Source organism: Somniosus microcephalus, chromosome 4, assembly GCF_052327205.1.
Source record: "Somniosus microcephalus isolate GS21.2 chromosome 4, FLI_Smic_1.0, whole genome shotgun sequence".
NCBI lineage: Eukaryota > Metazoa > Chordata > Chondrichthyes > Squaliformes > Somniosidae > Somniosus > Somniosus microcephalus.
This window is the reverse complement of record NC_140990.1, coordinates 337,289,242-337,306,741: the sequence shown is the minus strand read 5'-3', so window position 1 is coordinate 337,306,741 and position 17,500 is coordinate 337,289,242. Positions and strand designations below refer to the sequence as shown.

At 48.0% G+C, this 17,500-nt stretch overlaps 1 protein-coding gene across 1 annotated transcript in view; it reads right to left on the bottom strand.

The window, feature by feature from the left end:
• The window catches only part of arl5a (ADP-ribosylation factor-like 5A), a 57,374-nt gene extending 39,974 nt beyond the window's left edge, over positions 1-17,400 (bottom strand). Inside the window, exon 1 of the mRNA XM_085986908.1 lies at positions 17,056-17,400. Within this exon, the coding sequence (XP_085843034.1) occupies positions 17,056-17,101 (46 nt within the window). The 5' untranslated portion in view covers positions 17,102-17,400. The remainder of the gene's footprint in view (positions 1-17,055) is intronic.
• Between the last annotated feature and the right edge of the window lie 100 nt (positions 17,401-17,500).

Here is a 17,500-nt window from a genome sequence, read left to right as displayed (position 1 = left end):
AAGCAACATGTAACCCTAACCACTACTGTCCAATAGCATGCATCTAAGCCCCCTATTTATTGGTGAATCTTCTGTGCTCATCAAGGTAGTGGAATATTTTTTAAAAGCCAGCAACAGAGAGCATTGTAGGCCCCCTCCCTCACCTCGTTTTCTGGTACATTGATGACTGTATCGGTGCCGTTTCCTGCTCTTGCCCTGAACTAGATAATTTCATTCACTTTGCTTCCAATTTCCACGCTTCCCTCACCTTCACATGGTCCATCTCTGACTCTTCCCTTCCCTTCCTCGACTTCTCTGTCTCCATCTCTGGGGATAGGTTAACAACAAACATTCACTACAAGCCCACTGACTCCCACAGCTACCTGGACTACACTTCCTCCCACCCCGCCTCCTGTAAGGACTCTTATTCCATTCTCCCAGTTTCTCAGTCTCCGCCGCATCTGCTCTGATGATGCCACCTTCCACACCAGTGCTTCTGACATGTCTTCCTTTTTCCTCAACCGAGGATTCTCCTCTACCGTGGTTGACACGGCCCTTGACCGTGTCCGTTCTATCTCCCGCACTTCTGCCCTCACCCCTGCCCCTCCCTCCTGGAACCATGACAGAGTTCCCCTTGTCCTCACCTTTCACCCCACCAGCCTCCACATTCAACGGATCATCCTCCGCCATCTCCAGCGTGATCCCACCACCAAACGCATCTTCCCCTCCCCTCCCCTTTCAGCATTCCGTAGGGACCGCTCTCTCTGAGACACCCTAGTCCACTCCTCTATCACCCCCAGCACCTCTTCCCCTTCGCCCGGCACCTTCCCGTGCAAGCGCAGGAGATGCAACACCTGCCCTTATACCTCCCCCCTTCCCACTGTCCAGGGCCCCAAACACCCCTTCCAGGTGAAACAGCGCTTTACTTGGACTTCTTGCAATCTAGTATACTGTATTCATTGCTCACGATGCGGTCTCCTCTACATTGGGAAGACCAAACGCAGATTGGGTGACCGCTTTGCGGAACACCTCCGTTCAGTCTGTAAGGGGGGCCCGAAGCTTCCGGTCGCCTGTCATTTTAATTCACCGCTCCATTCCCACTCGGACCTCACCGTCCTCGGGCTCTTGCATTGTTCCACGGAAGCTCAATATAAGCTCGAGGAACAGCACCTCATCTTCCGATTAGGCACTTTACAGCCTTCCGGACTCAACATAAAGTTCAACAATTTCAGATCATAACCTCAGCCCCTATCATATATATATATATTTTTTTTTATCTACACTGTCTTTTTTTTCTTCTCCCCCACAGGGCAGCTGTCTTTCATTCTGCCAGCGCAATTTACACTTCATCTCGAGCCAGCCTTTGTTTCTTAACCTGCCCCATTACCATCTCCTCTTGCCTTGAATATCTCTCAATGTCTCTTTACCTCTCCCCCCTTCTATCCTATCACAGACCTTCCCTTTTGTTCTTTCACCCCCTCCCCCATTTCCCAGCCCCTACACTTGCTTAAAAATCTGTTCCATTTCCTGCTTGTTTCCAGTTCTGACGAAAGGTCATCGACCTGAAACGTTAACTCTGTTTCTCTCTTCACAGATGCTGCCTGACCCGCTGAGTATCTCCAGCATTTTCTGTTTTAAAAACAGAGCATTGTAGGCTCTCTCCATTCTGGCCCTACTCGAGAACAAATTCCACCCAACTGCATTTGTTCCAATTTCCACACTGTTCACCCTTGCGGCGGCAGCGGCAACAGCAACAACTTGTATTTATATAGCGCCTTTAACATAGCAAAACGTCCCAAGGCGCTTCACAGGAGTATTCAAAGACAAAAAAATGACACCAAGCCACATAAGGAGAAATTAGGGCAGGTGACCAAAAGCTTGATCAAAGAGGGAGGGATTAAGCAACATCTTCAAGGAGGAAAGAGAGGTTAGAGAGGCGGAGAGGTTTAGGGAGGGAATTCCAAAGCTGAGGGCAGCTGAAGGCACGGCCACCAATGGTGGAGCGATTAAAATCAGGGGTGCGCAAGGGGTCAGAATTGAAGGAGTGCGGAGATCTCCGAAGGTTGTAGGTCTGCACGAGGTTACAGAGATGGGAGCGGCGTGGCTATGGAGGGATTTGAAAACAAGGATGTGAACTTTAAAATCGAGGCATTGCAGGACTGGGAGCCAATGTAGGTCAGCCAGCACAGAGGTGATAGGTGAAGAGGACTAAGTGTGAGTTAGGATACAAGCAGTAACGTTGTGGATGAGCTCAAGTTCACGAAGGGTGCAAGGTGGGAAGCCAGCCAGGGGAACATAAGAAATAGGAGGAGTAGGCCATACTCTCCTCGAGCCTGCTCCGATTCAATAAGATCATGGCTGATCAACCTTAACTCCACTTTCCCACCCTATCCCCACATCCCTAGATTTCAGCAGTGTCCAACAATCTATCCATCTCAATCTTGAATATACTAAACGACTGAGCAGCCACTGCCCTCTGGGGTAGAACATTCCAAAGATCCCCAACCCTCAGTGAAGAAATTTCTCACCTCAGTCCTAAATGGCCGATTGTTTATCCTGAGACTATGGCCCCTAATTCTGGACTCTCCAGCCAGGGGAAATAACCTCCCAGAATCTACCCCGTCAAGCCCTCTGGAGAATTTTATACGTTTCAAGGAGATCACCTCTCATTCTTCTAAACGCCAGAGAATATAGGCCCATTCTACTCAATCTCTCATCAGAGGTCAAACTTCTCAGTCAAGGAATCAATCTAATGAACTTTTGTTGCACGCCACTAAGGCGAGTATATCCTTCCTTAGGTAAGGAGACCAAAACTGTACACAGCACCTCCCAAACCCACAACCTGTACCACCTAGAAGGACAAGGGCAGCAGGCGCGTGGGAACACCACCACCTCCAAGTCACACACCATCCTGACTTGGAAATATGATAAAAATTGGCCCTTAGTGTTAGGGGGGATTAAATACGTGGGGTTACGGGGTTACAGGGATAGGGCTTGGGTGGGATGGTTGTCGGTGTAGAGACCGGGTGCTAGGGTTTGGATGATCAGCCATGATCTCGTTGAATGGCGGAGCAGGCTCGAAGGGCCGAATGGCCTACTCCTGCTCCTATCTTCTATGTTTCTATGTTTCTTTCATCGCTGGTACAAAATCCTAGAACGCCCTACCTAACAGCACTGTGGGAGTACCTTCACCACACGAACTGCAGCGGTTCAAGGCGGCAGCTCACCACCACCTTCTCAAGGGCAATTAAGGAGGGGCAATAAATTCTGGTCTTGCCAGCTACTCCCACAGCCCATGAAAAATAAACTCCAGGTGTGGTCTCACCAAAGCCCAATATAATTGCAGCAAGACTTCCTTACTCTGATACACCAACCCCCTTGCAATAAAGGCTAACATACCATTCGCCTTCCAAATTGCTTGCTGTACCTGCATGTTAACTTTTTGTGATTTGTGTGTAAGGACACCCAGGTCCCGCTGCATGCCAACATTTACTAGTTTCTCACCTTATAAAAAATATTCTGCTTTTCTATTCCTCCTACCGAAGTGGATGATTTCACATTTCTCCACATTATACTCTGGCAGCCACCTTCTTGCCCACTCACTGAACCTGTCTATATCCCTTTGCATCCTCCTTACAGCTTACTTTCCCACCTAGTTTTACATCATCAGCAAACTTGGAGACATTACATTTGGTCCCCTCATCCAAGTCAATACTGTAAATAGCTGAGGCCCAAGCACTGATCCTTGCGGCACCCCACTAGTTACAACCTGCCAACCCAAAAATGATCAGTTTATTCCTACTCTCGTTTTCTATCTGTTAACCAATCCTCAATCCAAGCTAATATATTACCCCCAATCTCATGAGCCCTAATCTTGTGTAACAACCTCTTATGTGGCACCTTATTGAATGTCTTTTGAAAATCCAAATACAGGTTGGACCCCGGTAATCCGGCACCCTCGGGACCAGGCCGGTGCTGGGCCATTGAAAATTCCGAACCACTGAAGGTGTCGAAAGTCACCACAAACACCGCCACCACCTGCTCCTCCTCTTCCTGCTACTGCCCTCCCTGTGCCGCCGCCGACCCCAGGCTGCTCGGGCTCCAGCGCTCCACCGAGCCGTCGGTGATGCTGCGCAGCCCAGGCGCTGATCCTGACCCGGCGGCGGTCCCGGGACCCGAGCCGGACCCATCCCAGGGAGGGAATGTGACAGCAGGACCTTCCTCGTGCCGGACCGTCGGGTGCCGGATTACCGGGGTTCAACCTGTACACTGGTTCCTCCTTATCCATCCTACTGTTCCACCCTTATCTACCTCGCTAGTTACACCCTCAAAAAAAACTCCAATAAATGTGTCAAACACAATTTCCCTTTGATAAAGCATTGGAATAGTAGAGTGCAGAGGTAACAAAGGCAAATTTAATGCCAAATTAATTAGGGGCAGATCTGTGCTTTGGGCCCATGCCCAGCAGTAACTGGAGCTACACTGCTGACTCATTTAACTTAAAACTTTTACAGCCAGAGGGAGTAGACCACTCAGCTCCAGGAAAGAGTGTGTGTTTAAGGGTACCATCGTACTGTGTACAATTGCATCTCCTTATTAAGGAACATTTTCCTACATAAGATATCGATCTTGTGTCAACTGGACCTGTGCTCAACATTCGATACAAACTGTGTGTTCTTTTAAAGCATTAGTGTGTTTGGCAATCCAGCATCCAAAAGCAGTATGATCAAAAATGTACAATATTTATTTACGGGGATCCTAATCCCTCAAACACTATAGAACTGCTACCTATTTTGGGGGGGGGGGGGGAGCAAGAGGAAAAAGTCAGAAGTGGGGCCAAATACAACCAACAGGGAGGAGACCCTCAAATAAATGCGACAACATACTGTAATTTTGCACTCTCAATAATGTAGAGTTATTCGTCCTAAACATCCCTAATTACTTAATGACAAAGTTACACAGTGCTTTATCAAACTCTCATGACATCTCAAAGTACTCGACGCCAATGGATTACTTTTGAAATGCAGTCACTCTCATTATGTAGACAAATGTGACAGCCAACTTGTACACAAAGTCCTACAAACTGCAAATAAATGAATCAAGATCATATGTTGAGGGAAGAATATTGGCCAGGACAGCAGGAGAACCTCTTCCTCTTCAAACGATAACATGGGACAGAATCATAAAATGAGACAGCACAGAAGGAGGCCATTCAGCCCATCATTCCTGTGCTGGCTCTGTGAAAGAACAATCCAATTAGTCCCACCCCCCCCCCGCTCTTTCCCCATAACCATGCAAATTTTCTCCCTTCAAGTATTTCTCCAATTCCCTTTTGAAAGTTACAATTAAATCTGTGATGCGCCATCAATTACTCAAAAGACTGAGGTTAAGCGAGTAACAATCAGGCTTTTATTAACTAAAGAATGAAGGTCTAGTCTCGAGTGGTCGACCCGTCCAGAATACTAAGGGACTGGGAGGTAGTCACTTATATACCTGGAATAGTGGGAGGAGTCAGCCGAGGCATGTCCAGACCTGTACCTAGTGGAATACACATACACATACAGACAGGTATAACAGTGGTTTACCACATTCACCCCTTGTTTAAAAATGAGTCCGGCGGGGTGAAGTGTATTTAAAAGTTCGTGTATTGGAGTCTCTCCGGAGGTCTTGTCTGCCGCTGTGATCGACGTGGCGATGGCAGGGGTGGTGGAGCTTCCGGCGTCACGTCCCGTGTAGGCTGGGGCACTGGAGTGTAGTCCTCGTGGGTGACAGTCCAAGGAGAGCCGGCTGCTGGGGTTGGATATCGGGTCGTGGGGGGGGGGGGGGGGTGGGGAGGGGGTGGTAATGGGTAGTGGGTTACAGCGGTCCCCGAGGGTGCGAGGTCTCGTATGGAGACTCTGTCCTCCCGCCCGTCCAGGTATGCAATGTAAGCGCACTGGGGGTTGGCGTGGAGGAGGTCGACCCTCTCGACCAGGGGGTCCGTTTTATTGGTCCTCACGTGTCTTCTCAGTAGTACCGGCCCTGGGGACGTCAGCCATGGCGGTAACGCTGTCCCCGATGTGGACTTCCTTGGGAAGACAAACATTTTCTCGTGAGGGGTGGCATTGGTGGCAGTGCAGAGCAGTGACCGAATCGAGTGGAGCGCATCGGGGAGCACCTCCTGCCAGCGGGAGGTCGGAAGGCCCCTAGACTTTAAGGCTAGTAGGGCGGCCTTCCAAACTGTTGCATTCTCTCTTTCCACCTGTCCGTTCCCCCGGGGGTTGTAACTGGTGGTCCTGCTTGTGGCTATACCCCTAGCGAGCAGGTACTGACGGAGTTAGTTGCTCATAAACGATGAGCCCCGGTCGCTATGGATATAGCTGGGGAAACCGAACAGGGTGAAGAGGCTGTTCAGACATTTAATGACCATGGCACTGGTCATGTCCGGGCAGGGGATAGCGAACGGGAAACGGGAGTACTCGTCAATGATGTTGAGGAAGTACACATTGCGGTTGGAGGGGGGGAGAGGTCCTTTAAAATCGACGCTCAGGCGTTCGAAAGGGCGAGTGGCTTTTATCAGGTGGGCTCTGTCTGGTCTATAAAAGTGCGGTTTGCACTCAGCGCAGACTTGGCAGTTCTTGGTCATGGTCCTGACCTCCTCAATGGAGTAAGGCAGGTTGCGGGCCTTGATGAAGTGGAAGAACCTGGTGACCCCCGGGTGGCAGAGGTCATTGTGGAGGGCCCTCAGCCTATCGATCTGCGCGCTGGCGCAGGTGCCACGCGATAGGGCATCTGGGGGTTCATTGAGCTTCCCAGGCCGGTACAAGATCTCGTAATTGTAGGTGGAAAGTTCGATTCTCCACCTCAAGATCTTGTCATTTTTGATTTTGCCCCTCTGCTTGTTGTTGAACATAAAAGCAACTGAACGCTGGTCAGTGAGCAGGGTAAATCGTTTTCCGGCCAGGTAGTGCCTCCAATGACGCACAGCCTCCACAATAGCCTGGGCCTCCTTCTCGACCGCGGAGTGTCTGGTCTCCGGGCCCTGGAGGGTTCGTGAGAAGAAGGCCACAGGTCTCCCCGCCTGATTAAGGGTGGCGGCCAGAGCAAAGTCGGACGCATCGCTTTCGACCTGGAAGGGGATGGATTCGTCCACTGCGTGCATGGTGGCTTTGGCAATGTCCTCCTTGATACGGTGGAAGGCCGAGCGGGCCTCTGCCATCAGGGGAAAAGAGGTGGATTTGATCAGCGGACGGGCTTTGTCTGCATAGTAGGGGACCCACTGGGCGTAGTAGGAAAAAAACCCTAGGCACCTCTTCAGAGCTTTTAGGCAGTGGGAGTTCCATTAGGGGACGCATCCGGTCCGGGTCGGGACCGATGACCCCGTGTTCCACAACACAGCCAAGGATGGCGAGGCGGTCTGTGCGGAATATGCACTTCTCCTTGTTATATGTCAGGTTCAGGAGTTGGGCGGTGCGGAGGAATTTCTCGAGGTTTGCGTCATGGTCCTGCAAGTCATGGCCGCAGATGGTCACATTGTCTAGGTAAGGGAAAGTGGCCTGCAGCGCGTTTTGATCGACCATCCGGTCCATCTCCCTTTGGAAGACGGAGACCCCGTTGGTAACGCCAAAGGGAACCCTAAGGAAGTGATAGAGGCGGCCGTTTGCCTCAAAAGCAGTATACTGGTGGTTTTCGGGGCGGATGGGGAGCTGGTGGTACGCTGATTTCAGGTCAATGGTCGAAAAGACGCGGTACTGCGCGATCTGGTTGACCATGTCAGCTATGCGGGGGAGTGGGTAGGCGTCCAGCAGGGTGTAGCGGTTTATTGTTTGGCTGTAATCGATGACCAGGCGTTGTTTCTCGCCGGTCTTAACGACCATAACCTGGGCTCGCCAGGGGCTGGAGCTGCCCTCAATAATCCCCTCCTTCAGGAGCCGCTCCACTTCGGTTTTGATGAAAACCCTGTCCCCGGCACTGTATCGCCTGCTCTTTGTGGCGATGGGCTTACAGTCGGGGGTGAGGTTAGCAAACAGTGGGGGGGGTGGGACTCAGTGTGGAGAGGTTGCATCTGGTGCGCGGCGGGCAATTTGGAGGCTGCTGGCTGCGGACTGTGAGTGGGGGGGAGGGGGCCACCGTACGCCATCGTAACGCTTTTGAGGTGGCACTGGAAATCCAACCCCAGTAGAACGGCAGCGCAAAGTTGGGGCAGGACCAGGAGTTTAAAATTATTGAACACAGTCCCGTCTACTACTAGTGTCACCACGCAGTAGCCGCCAATGTCCGCTGACTGGGACTCGGCGGCCATAGAAATCCGCTGGTGCGCAGGCAGGACTGGGAGAGAGCAACGCCGCACCGTGTCGGGGTGGATGAAGCTCTCTGTGCTCCCGGAGTCAAAAAGGCAGTTTACTGCATGGCCGTTTACCTTAACATCCATTTTGGACCGAGCTAGTTGGTGCGGTCTCGTTTGGTCCAGCGTAACAGAGGCCAGCGTAGGGGTCGGTGTGTCGCTGCGGGTATCAGATGGGGGGGGGGGGGGTTGGCGGCCTGCTGCGTCCCGGCTGATGTCCAAGATGGTGGCGTCCATGATTCCCATGTGGCTGGAGTCGTCCAAGATGGCTGCTGCTGCGGTGGTTCGCACATGGCTGGGGAGGCCCAAGATGGCGGCCCGCACGCGGCGCTGTTGGGGGCCCAAGATGGCGGCTCGCACGGCCCACACGCGGCGCTGCTGGCGTTCGGGGTGGCTTTGGCCTTGCAGACGCTAGCGTAGTGTCCCTTTTTCCCGCAGCCCGAGCAGGTCGCATTCTTCGCCGGGCAGCGCGCTCTGGGGTGTTTGGCCTGGCCACAGAAGTAGCATTTCTGGCCTTGGGATACTGCTGTCTGGCTTTGGGACACTGCTGCGGTGGTTGGGCCGTTGTTGGGCTGTGGCTGGGGTGGCACGGTGCTATGGGGCTGTCCTACCGTGTCCCAGGTTGTCGTTCCCCGCGGCGTCCACGGTGCAGAGGAGTAGGCATCCATGCCCCGGTAGGCTGCGTCCAGCGTTAGTGCGATTTTGGAGGCTTTGTCGAGGGTGCGGTCACTCTGCTCCAGCAGTCGCTGTCGGGTGTAGTTGGACCTGTGGCCCGCTACGAAGGCATCCCGGATCAGTTCCTCCGTGTACTTAGTGGGCGTTACCGCCTTACACCCACAGGCCCGGCCAAGCACGGACAGTGCTTGGAGGTATTCCTCAGTCGATTCCCCAGGTTGTTGCTTGCGACTCCCCAGGAGGTGCCTGGCGTAAACTTCGTTCACAGGGCGCGTGTACTGGGTCTTGAGGAGCTGGAGGGCGGCTGTGTACGAGGTCGCGTCCCGGATGACTGAGTACCCTCAGTGGTTCACCTTGGAGATCAGGACAGACAGTTTGTTCACATCCGTTACGACCGCAGTGGAGGCAGTCAGGAATGCCTCGAAGCACATGAGCCAGTAAGCAAACTTGGTGGAAGCGTCCGCTTCCCGACTGTCCAGGTCCAGGCATGCTGGTCATAGAGTCATAGAGTTTTACAGCACAGAAAGAGGCCCTTCGGCCCATCGTGTCTGCGCCGCCCATCCATCCCTGTCCAGTCTAATCCCATTTTCCAGCATTTGGTCCATAGCCTTGTATGCAATGGCATTTCAAGTGCTCATCCAAATGCTTCTTGAATGTTGTGAGGGTTCCTGCCTCTACCACCCTTTTAGGCATTGAGTTCCACATTCCAACCACCCTCTGGGTGAAAAAGTTCCTCCTCAAATCCCCTCTAAATCTCCTGCCCCTTACCCTGAATCTATGCCCCCTTGTTTTTGACCTCACTAAGGGGAGAAGTTCCTCTTTGTCTACCCTATCTATGCCCATCATTTTGTACACCTCAATCAGGTCCCCCCTCAGCCTTCTTTGCTCCAAGGAAAACAACCCCAGCCTGTTTAGTCTTTCTTCATAGCTGAGGCGCTCCATCCCAGGTAACATCCTGGTGAATCTTCTCTGCACCCTCTCCAAAGCAATCACATCCTTCCTATAGTGAGGCGACCAGAACTGCACACAGTACTCCAGCTGTGGCCTCACCAGCGTTTTGTACAGCTCCATCATAACCTCCCTGCTCTTATATTCTATGCCTCGGCTAATGAAGGCATAGAATATAAGAGCAGGGAGGTTCTTCTCCATTATAAAAAATTTAGTTAATAAAATTGATGCGCCATCAATTACTCAAAAGACTGAGGTTAAGCGAGTAACAACCAGACTTTTATTAACTAAAGAATGAAGGTCTAGTCTCGAGTGGTCGACCCGTCCAGAATACTAAGGGACTGGGAGGTAGTCACTTATATACCTGGAATAGTGGGAGGAGTCAGCCGAGGCATGTCCAGACCTGTACCTAGTGGAATACACATACACGTACAGACAGGTATAACAGTGGTTTACCACAATCTGCTTCCATCACCCTTTCAGGCAGGGCATTCCAGATCACAACAACTCGCTGCGGAAAAAAAACTTTATTCATACAGCCTCTAGTTCTTTTGTCAATCACCTTGAATCCGTGTCCTCTGGTTACCGACCCTCCTGCCACTGGAAACGGTTTCTCCTTTATTTACTCCATCAAAACCCTTCATGATTTTGAACACCTCTATCAAATCTTTCCTTAACATTCTCTGCTCTAAGGCGAAGAACCCCAGCTTCTCTTGTCTCTTCAAATAACTGAAGTCCCTCATCCCTGGCACCATTCTAGTACATCTCCTCTGCACCCGCTCCAAGGCCTTGATATCTTTCCTGAAGTGTGGTGCCAGAATTGGCCACAATACTCCAGCTGGGGCCTAATCAATGTTATACAGGAAACTCTCGTTTAAACGGCACCTCAATATCCGGAATTCTCTATTAACCGGCAAAATTCATACTCCGAAAACACCCCAATAACAGGAAATGTTGCCGAGTCGGAGTCTCCCGCGATGGCCAAGTCAGTCGATGGGGGTAGTTCTCCAAACTGCCACTAGGCTTCTTGGCACTGTCAGAAGTCCGAACACCTCAGTAACAGGAATCTGACTCTTCGCTTGTTAAAAATAGCCTCGGTAGATAACCCTCTCCGTCATCTGGAATTTTTAATCAACCGGCAACACGCCGGTCCCGGATACCAGAGTTTCCTGTATAAACATTTAGCATAACTTCCTGGCTTTTGCATTCGATGCTGCTATTTATAAAGGCAAGGATCCCATATAACTTTTCAACAGCCTTTTCAACTTGTCCTGCCACCTTCAAAGGTTTGTGTACATACATCCCCGGGTCCTTTTATTCTGCACCCCCTTTAAAATTATATCATTTAGCTCATATTGCCTCTCCTCATTTTCTTCCAAAATGTATCACTTCACACTTCGGTATTAAATTTCATCTGCAATCTGTCTGCCCATTTCACCAGTCTGTCTATGTCCTCTTGAAGTCTGTTACAATCCTCCTCACTGTTGTTTACTACATTTTGGAGTTTCAAGTCATCTGCAAACTTTGAAATGATGTCCTGTATACCCAAGTCCAGGTCATTAGCAGTGGTCCTAATACCAACCCCCTGGGGGACACCACTGTAAAATAACTCTTCACTATACTATACTTTGCTTTTTGTCCCTTAGCCAATTCTGTATCCACACAGCCACTGCCCCTTTAATCCTTCTATTTTGCTAACAAGTTTATTATGCGGTACTTTACCAAACGCATTTTGAAAGCCCATATACACATCAATCGCACTATCCTCATCAACTCGCTCCGATACTTCATTAAGTAACTCAATCAAGTTAGTCAAACACGATTAGCCTTTAACAAATCAGTGCTGGCTTATTAACCCATATTTTGCCAAGTGCCAATTAATTTTGCCCCGGATTGTCTCAAAATGTTGCCCCGCCACCACTGTCAGGCTGACTAACCATAGTTGCCGGGATGTTTTACATCACTTGAGCATGCAGGTGGGTACAGCACCTTTGACAATACGGCACTCCCTCAGTACTGGACTGTCAGGTTAGATTATGTGCTCAAGTCCATAGAGGCACTTGAGCCCATGACCTTGACTCAAATGTGAGTTCGTGGAATATTCTAAAGTTAAAAAAACAACAGGCTTGAATGGTAATGCAAAATTTGCAAGTTGCACAGTTCTTGTTTTTCTAAAGTCCACACACAAATCAAGTCCATGGAAAATGCTGCCATCAAGACTGCCTGGTCCAAATTGTTCCCCCAAAGTAGACGTCAACAGTGACTACAAGACACTGCACATCACCCAATAGCTATTTTTAGGGCTGTAATTTAAGGTGATGTAGACTTCATGCAGTGTTCCATTTCAGGCACACCTGAGTAATGTTAGAGGAGAAGAACTATCGATCAATAGTAAATTCTCTTTATTTGAATTTTAAACTTTAGCCTGAAGTATTACTAATCCATTTTTGCCAATAAAAATAAGCTTTTTCTAGTTCTTATCTTCTTTTCTTTCTAGGAGTAACAGACTTCATAGCTGAAAAATTTAATGCCCTTCTAAAAGGTGGTTAACATACTCCCGTCCAATGTTCCCTTTAAGTTGTGCGGCCGCGCAGCCAGCGAGCCGGCTTTTAAATAGAAAAGTTGTGCGTGCTTGGAATTTTAAACAGCCCGCGTAGCGCAAAAAAATTAGAGGGAACATTGCTCCCATCGCCTATAAACATTAAAAATAAGAATTAAATCAAACATTCCCTTCTCCTTTCCCCCAAATTAGGTGAACTAACAGACATGGAGTCTGTGTGGAGTTTGCACATTCTCCCCGTGTTTGCGTGGGTTTTCTCCGGGTGCTCCAGTTTCCTCCCACAGTCCAAAGATGTGCGGGTTAGGTTGATTGGCTATGATAAATTGACCCTTAGTGTTAGGGGGATTAAATACGTGGGGTTACGGGGATAGGGTGGGATATGTGTTGATGTAGGGGTTACGGGGATTGGGTGGGATATGTGTCGGTGCAGGCTCGATGGGCCGAAACGGCCTCTATCTGCACTGTGGGGTTTCTGTGATTCTGTGACATGCTAGGCAAAATTATCACTCCCATCACTTGAAAAAACACGAGATGCAGGAGGTGTGAAAACTGTCCTTTTAACTCGGGTTTAAATTTAATCCAGAATGATGGCATAACATCCGAGAGGTGTAAACATCACTTCAGTCCACAACACAAAACGGTCCATAGTTTAGCAGTCTCACTGAACACAAATGGCTGGTGTTAGAAACCGATGTCACATACAACCAATAGAGGAGTACAGTTCAGAGGTTGCAGATCAAGCGAGCTAATGCATACAATATCGGAGCCAAGAATGCTGATGTTGACAATGGATGCTAAAAGTAGAAATCTCATTTTAAAAAACACTCTCGACTTGATAAAAAATATTTAATATATTACGCACATCAGAACCAGTAGTTTATGCAAAATAAGCCAAAGTGGTTCACCCATTATTCTGTACACAAGTCATGCCATTGGTGCCACAGTGGTTTATTGAGCATAAACCCTCAGTCACAAGGTGCGAGTAATCATACCCGTGTAACGTGTGTAATATATACTGTTGTTCCCTTTTGTCGCACTTAACATAGTTGATGCATGCCTGTCAAAATTAAACAATTAAAATTTGTGATAAACAATAAGTTACTAGAAGTAACGGAGCATAGATTTTTTTGTTCTTTTAATGCCTTTAGATTGCCTCACCGAGATGATCTTTTATATCCACCAGTTTCTGCTTTTCTAATAAGCAATTTTCACAACATACAACCTAGGAACTTGCTCTTTGTAATTACTATAACTTGTTTTCTCCCCTTTTTGCATGTTCAGCATTATTGAAGGTTTCTTATCTTTCAGTTCTGAAGGAACAATACCCAAAATGTTAACCTATCTTTTTACAGATGCTAATGGACCTGTGTATTTCCAGCATTTTCTACTTTTTATTTGGCAGAATCACGAGGAATTCCATCACCAAGTACAGCTCCTTTATTACTGTACAACAATTGAAAGTTCATTTACAGCAGTACAGGTCGCTTGAGCGATTAAAGGAATCTTTTATACGGTCCTCCAACTCACAAACAGATCATGGCTGACCTAAAGCCAAACATGTAATGTGACCTCCGGGAGGAGTTTTCACATCACTGGAGTCTGACATATGGAGTATAGCTCCATTGTGAGAGGTGGCGAATGAAGACGGGTTTGAGAAGTGCTCAAGTAATCCAACAGGCCTGCCCACTTAAAGGTGGTCATCGAAGGAAACAGAGCGCTCGCATTTTGGACCAAATGCAATTTGCAGCCTGCAATATAACTCGGGTATTACCAGCTGCACTTTGTAGTCTACAGGTATCAGACAGTGACCAGCTGTGTGCAATAAACCAGCAGGTTTACTGCATTTCTTGAAAAATAACCAAAGCTACACAAAATTAGTTACCAAAAATATTATAAACTGTTAAAAATGCATTCTCCAATCTTCCCCCATCCACCCACTCAAAAAAGTGTGATATAACTGCCCATAAAAATCTAGCAGCACGGAACTTTAAAAATGCAACTACTGGCACTGTATTGCAAAACAGAGTTTCTCTTATCTATTTTGCCACATAGGCAAAAACCTAGTGCAGTCCTTTTGGTTTTCTGTAGTATTTATGAACATTACTAATATAGAAAACAGTACAGTAGACTTTTATTTTCTGCCCCATTAGTACTTGCAGTTAAATTCTGCACTGTAAGGCCCCAAGCTCTGGAATTCCCTCCCTAAACCTCTCGGCCTCTCGACCCTCCTTTAAGGCACTCCTTAAAACCTACCTTTGCCCCAATGTCTCATGTGGCTTCGTGGCAAATTTTGTGAAGCACCTTGGACGTTTTACTACGTTTAAAGGCGCTATATAAATATAAGTTGTTGTTGGAAGAAAACCTACCTAGTCTACTTTAGGGAATGCCAGAGTACATACAACAAAATTACCTTTAATGCTGCATAGGACCAAATGCGGCCATTTTTAAAAGACAGTTGAATATACAGAGAATGTATTACACAGCCAAGTCATCAAATCAGAAGAAACATAAAGACTGATTGTTTAACTAGAACATAAAACTTCCCCATGCATTTACACAGTAGCTGTCATCTCAACCAAATAACACTTTCTTCACAAACTACTTTTTGACCAATGCTAGCTACACCATTGCGCGCTCACTCTGTTCACATAGATTGTTTATTAAATCTGCAAAATAGAAACGAATGCGCAAGCTCATGAAACAAATATACAGAAATAAGTATATAATGCTCCACAGCCATAGGAACCAGAACCAAAGCAGCCACTATACACACAACAAATCACACCTATAGTAATCCTATATGATGCCCGCACAGATAGAAGACACATTCTCCTTTTTTCCCTTTTGCCAACTTTGCCCAAGATATAACATTAACTTCACCATTGCACAAGTACAATACATGTCCCATTATAATTATTGAAACTCATGGAACCTGTCAGACATAGCACATGCTCAAATTAGGTGCAGTATGGTCAACTTGCCATTTAGATGCTGAATTGCACTTCAATCCACATACCACGATAATGCACATTTAAAACAGAAATCTGGAAAACGTTTGGAGCGAGATTCATGATCCAAAAACAATAAAGTTTTTTTTCTAAACAAAATTATAAAAAGAACAATTTTTATTTTTCCAAAATGAGATCCATCAAAACAGGACACATTTTTAAACCAAACTGAACATGTTCAATGTTACAAATGAGAGTGGATGGGTCAGATATTGTAAATGAGATGGAGTGAAATGCGCTGAAAATAAAAACAGAAAAAGCTGGAAATACTCAGGTCAAGCAGCATCTGTGGAAACACGAGTTGATAATTCACATCTTAGACCCTTCCTCACGAATGGACAGCATTTAAAAAGGGAACAGAACAAGAGAAAGTGAAAGAAAAAAGAACCAGGAAAATAAATAACATTTCCCAAGTGTTTAGGTGGAGAACAGGATGTTTAAATAAAAAGCGATAGTGACAAGAGATAAAAGGAGGCATAATGAGAGAAATATACAAAGCTAAGAGTGTATGAATAGCTAAAGAGGATAGAAGGGAAAGTATGAAAATCAGCAAGGCAGAGCAAGTTCTGCCCCATTAATAATAAAACAGAAAATGCTGGAAATACTCGGCAGGTCAGGCAGCATCTGTGGAGAGAGAAACAGAGTTAACGTTTCAGGTCGATGACCTTTCGGCAGAACTGGAAAATGTTAGAGATGCAACAGGTTTTAGGCAAGTACAGAGGCAGGGAAAGGGAGGGAAGAACAAAAGGGAATTTACACCTCCTCTAGACCCATCTTCTGTTTCTTTACTTGTCCTTTTGCCATCTCCTTTCGCCTTGCACCATCATCCCTTTTGTCACTGCCTTCAGACCTTTCCTTTTGTTCTTTCCTCCTCTTCCCCTGTCTCTGTACTTGCTTAAAACCCTGTTACATCTAACATTTCCCAGTACTGACACAACGGTCATCCACCTGAAACGTTAACTCTGTTTCTCACTCCACAGATGCTGCCTAACCTGCTGAGTGTATCTAGCATTTTCTGTTCTTAGTTCAGATTTCCAGCATCCGGAGTATTTTGCTTTTGTACAAGTTCTGCCCCATTACATAAATAAGGCAGCTAATACGTTTTTCAAATAAATATTGAGTAAGACTGGTTATGTCAATAAGTGGGTCTGAAATTAAAAGTGAGTGAATTAAACTAGACAGATCTGATATAAATGAGATTGATTGAATAGCCTGGACATGCCTAACACTATAATTAAGACCGAGGCTGATTTTAGAAACAAATAATGAGGAAAAACTGAATTAATCTGATGGGAAGGAGAATGAGAGAATAAATGGTTGTGAAATTGTGACTGAATGAATCGGATGTAGTAATAACTGAGTGAGTGGGGCGGTGTGTGGGAGAGATATCCTGTTTGAGACTAAGTTATCGAGGCTTTGATTAGAAGGACATTAATAGTGAGACTGGCTAAACCCAAGTGTGGGAATGAGTGGATGGATGGGTGGCTGGGCGGTGAATGGGTTGAGTGATAGCCACAGTGAGACGCCGCCTGCCCCGAGTTCACCCGCTGGTCTGGGCCCACCTTGGTGGTTGAAGAGTCTCCAGAGTTTGGTGAAGATGATTCCCATTCTCCAGGCAGGCCCGGGGGGGGTGCCCTGTAGCAACCGTCTGGCCAGCGGAGCAGTCCGGTGGAGCCCGGGGCCTGCCGTCAGCGGCGGTCCGGAGCCTGGCGTCAGCCCCCCTCTCCGGGGTAGAAGCAGCGACGCTCGCTGTCCAAAGGCGGCCGCCACACACACACACTCCTAACAACAACCGCTGCTCGGCGACGTGCGGCCGGCGGGAAGAGCCATCGCGGCTACGGCGAGGACGGACAATCGCTGTCGCTCCGCCTCATCGAGCAGCGCCGAGCACTGGGGGGAGGCAAACTGCGCCTGCGCGCTCAGCCCGGTAGTCAACGACAAACCAGCGCGCCTGCGCAGCCTGGCCCGCGTTCGGGACACATACCGCGCCTGCGCACTAAACTGCTG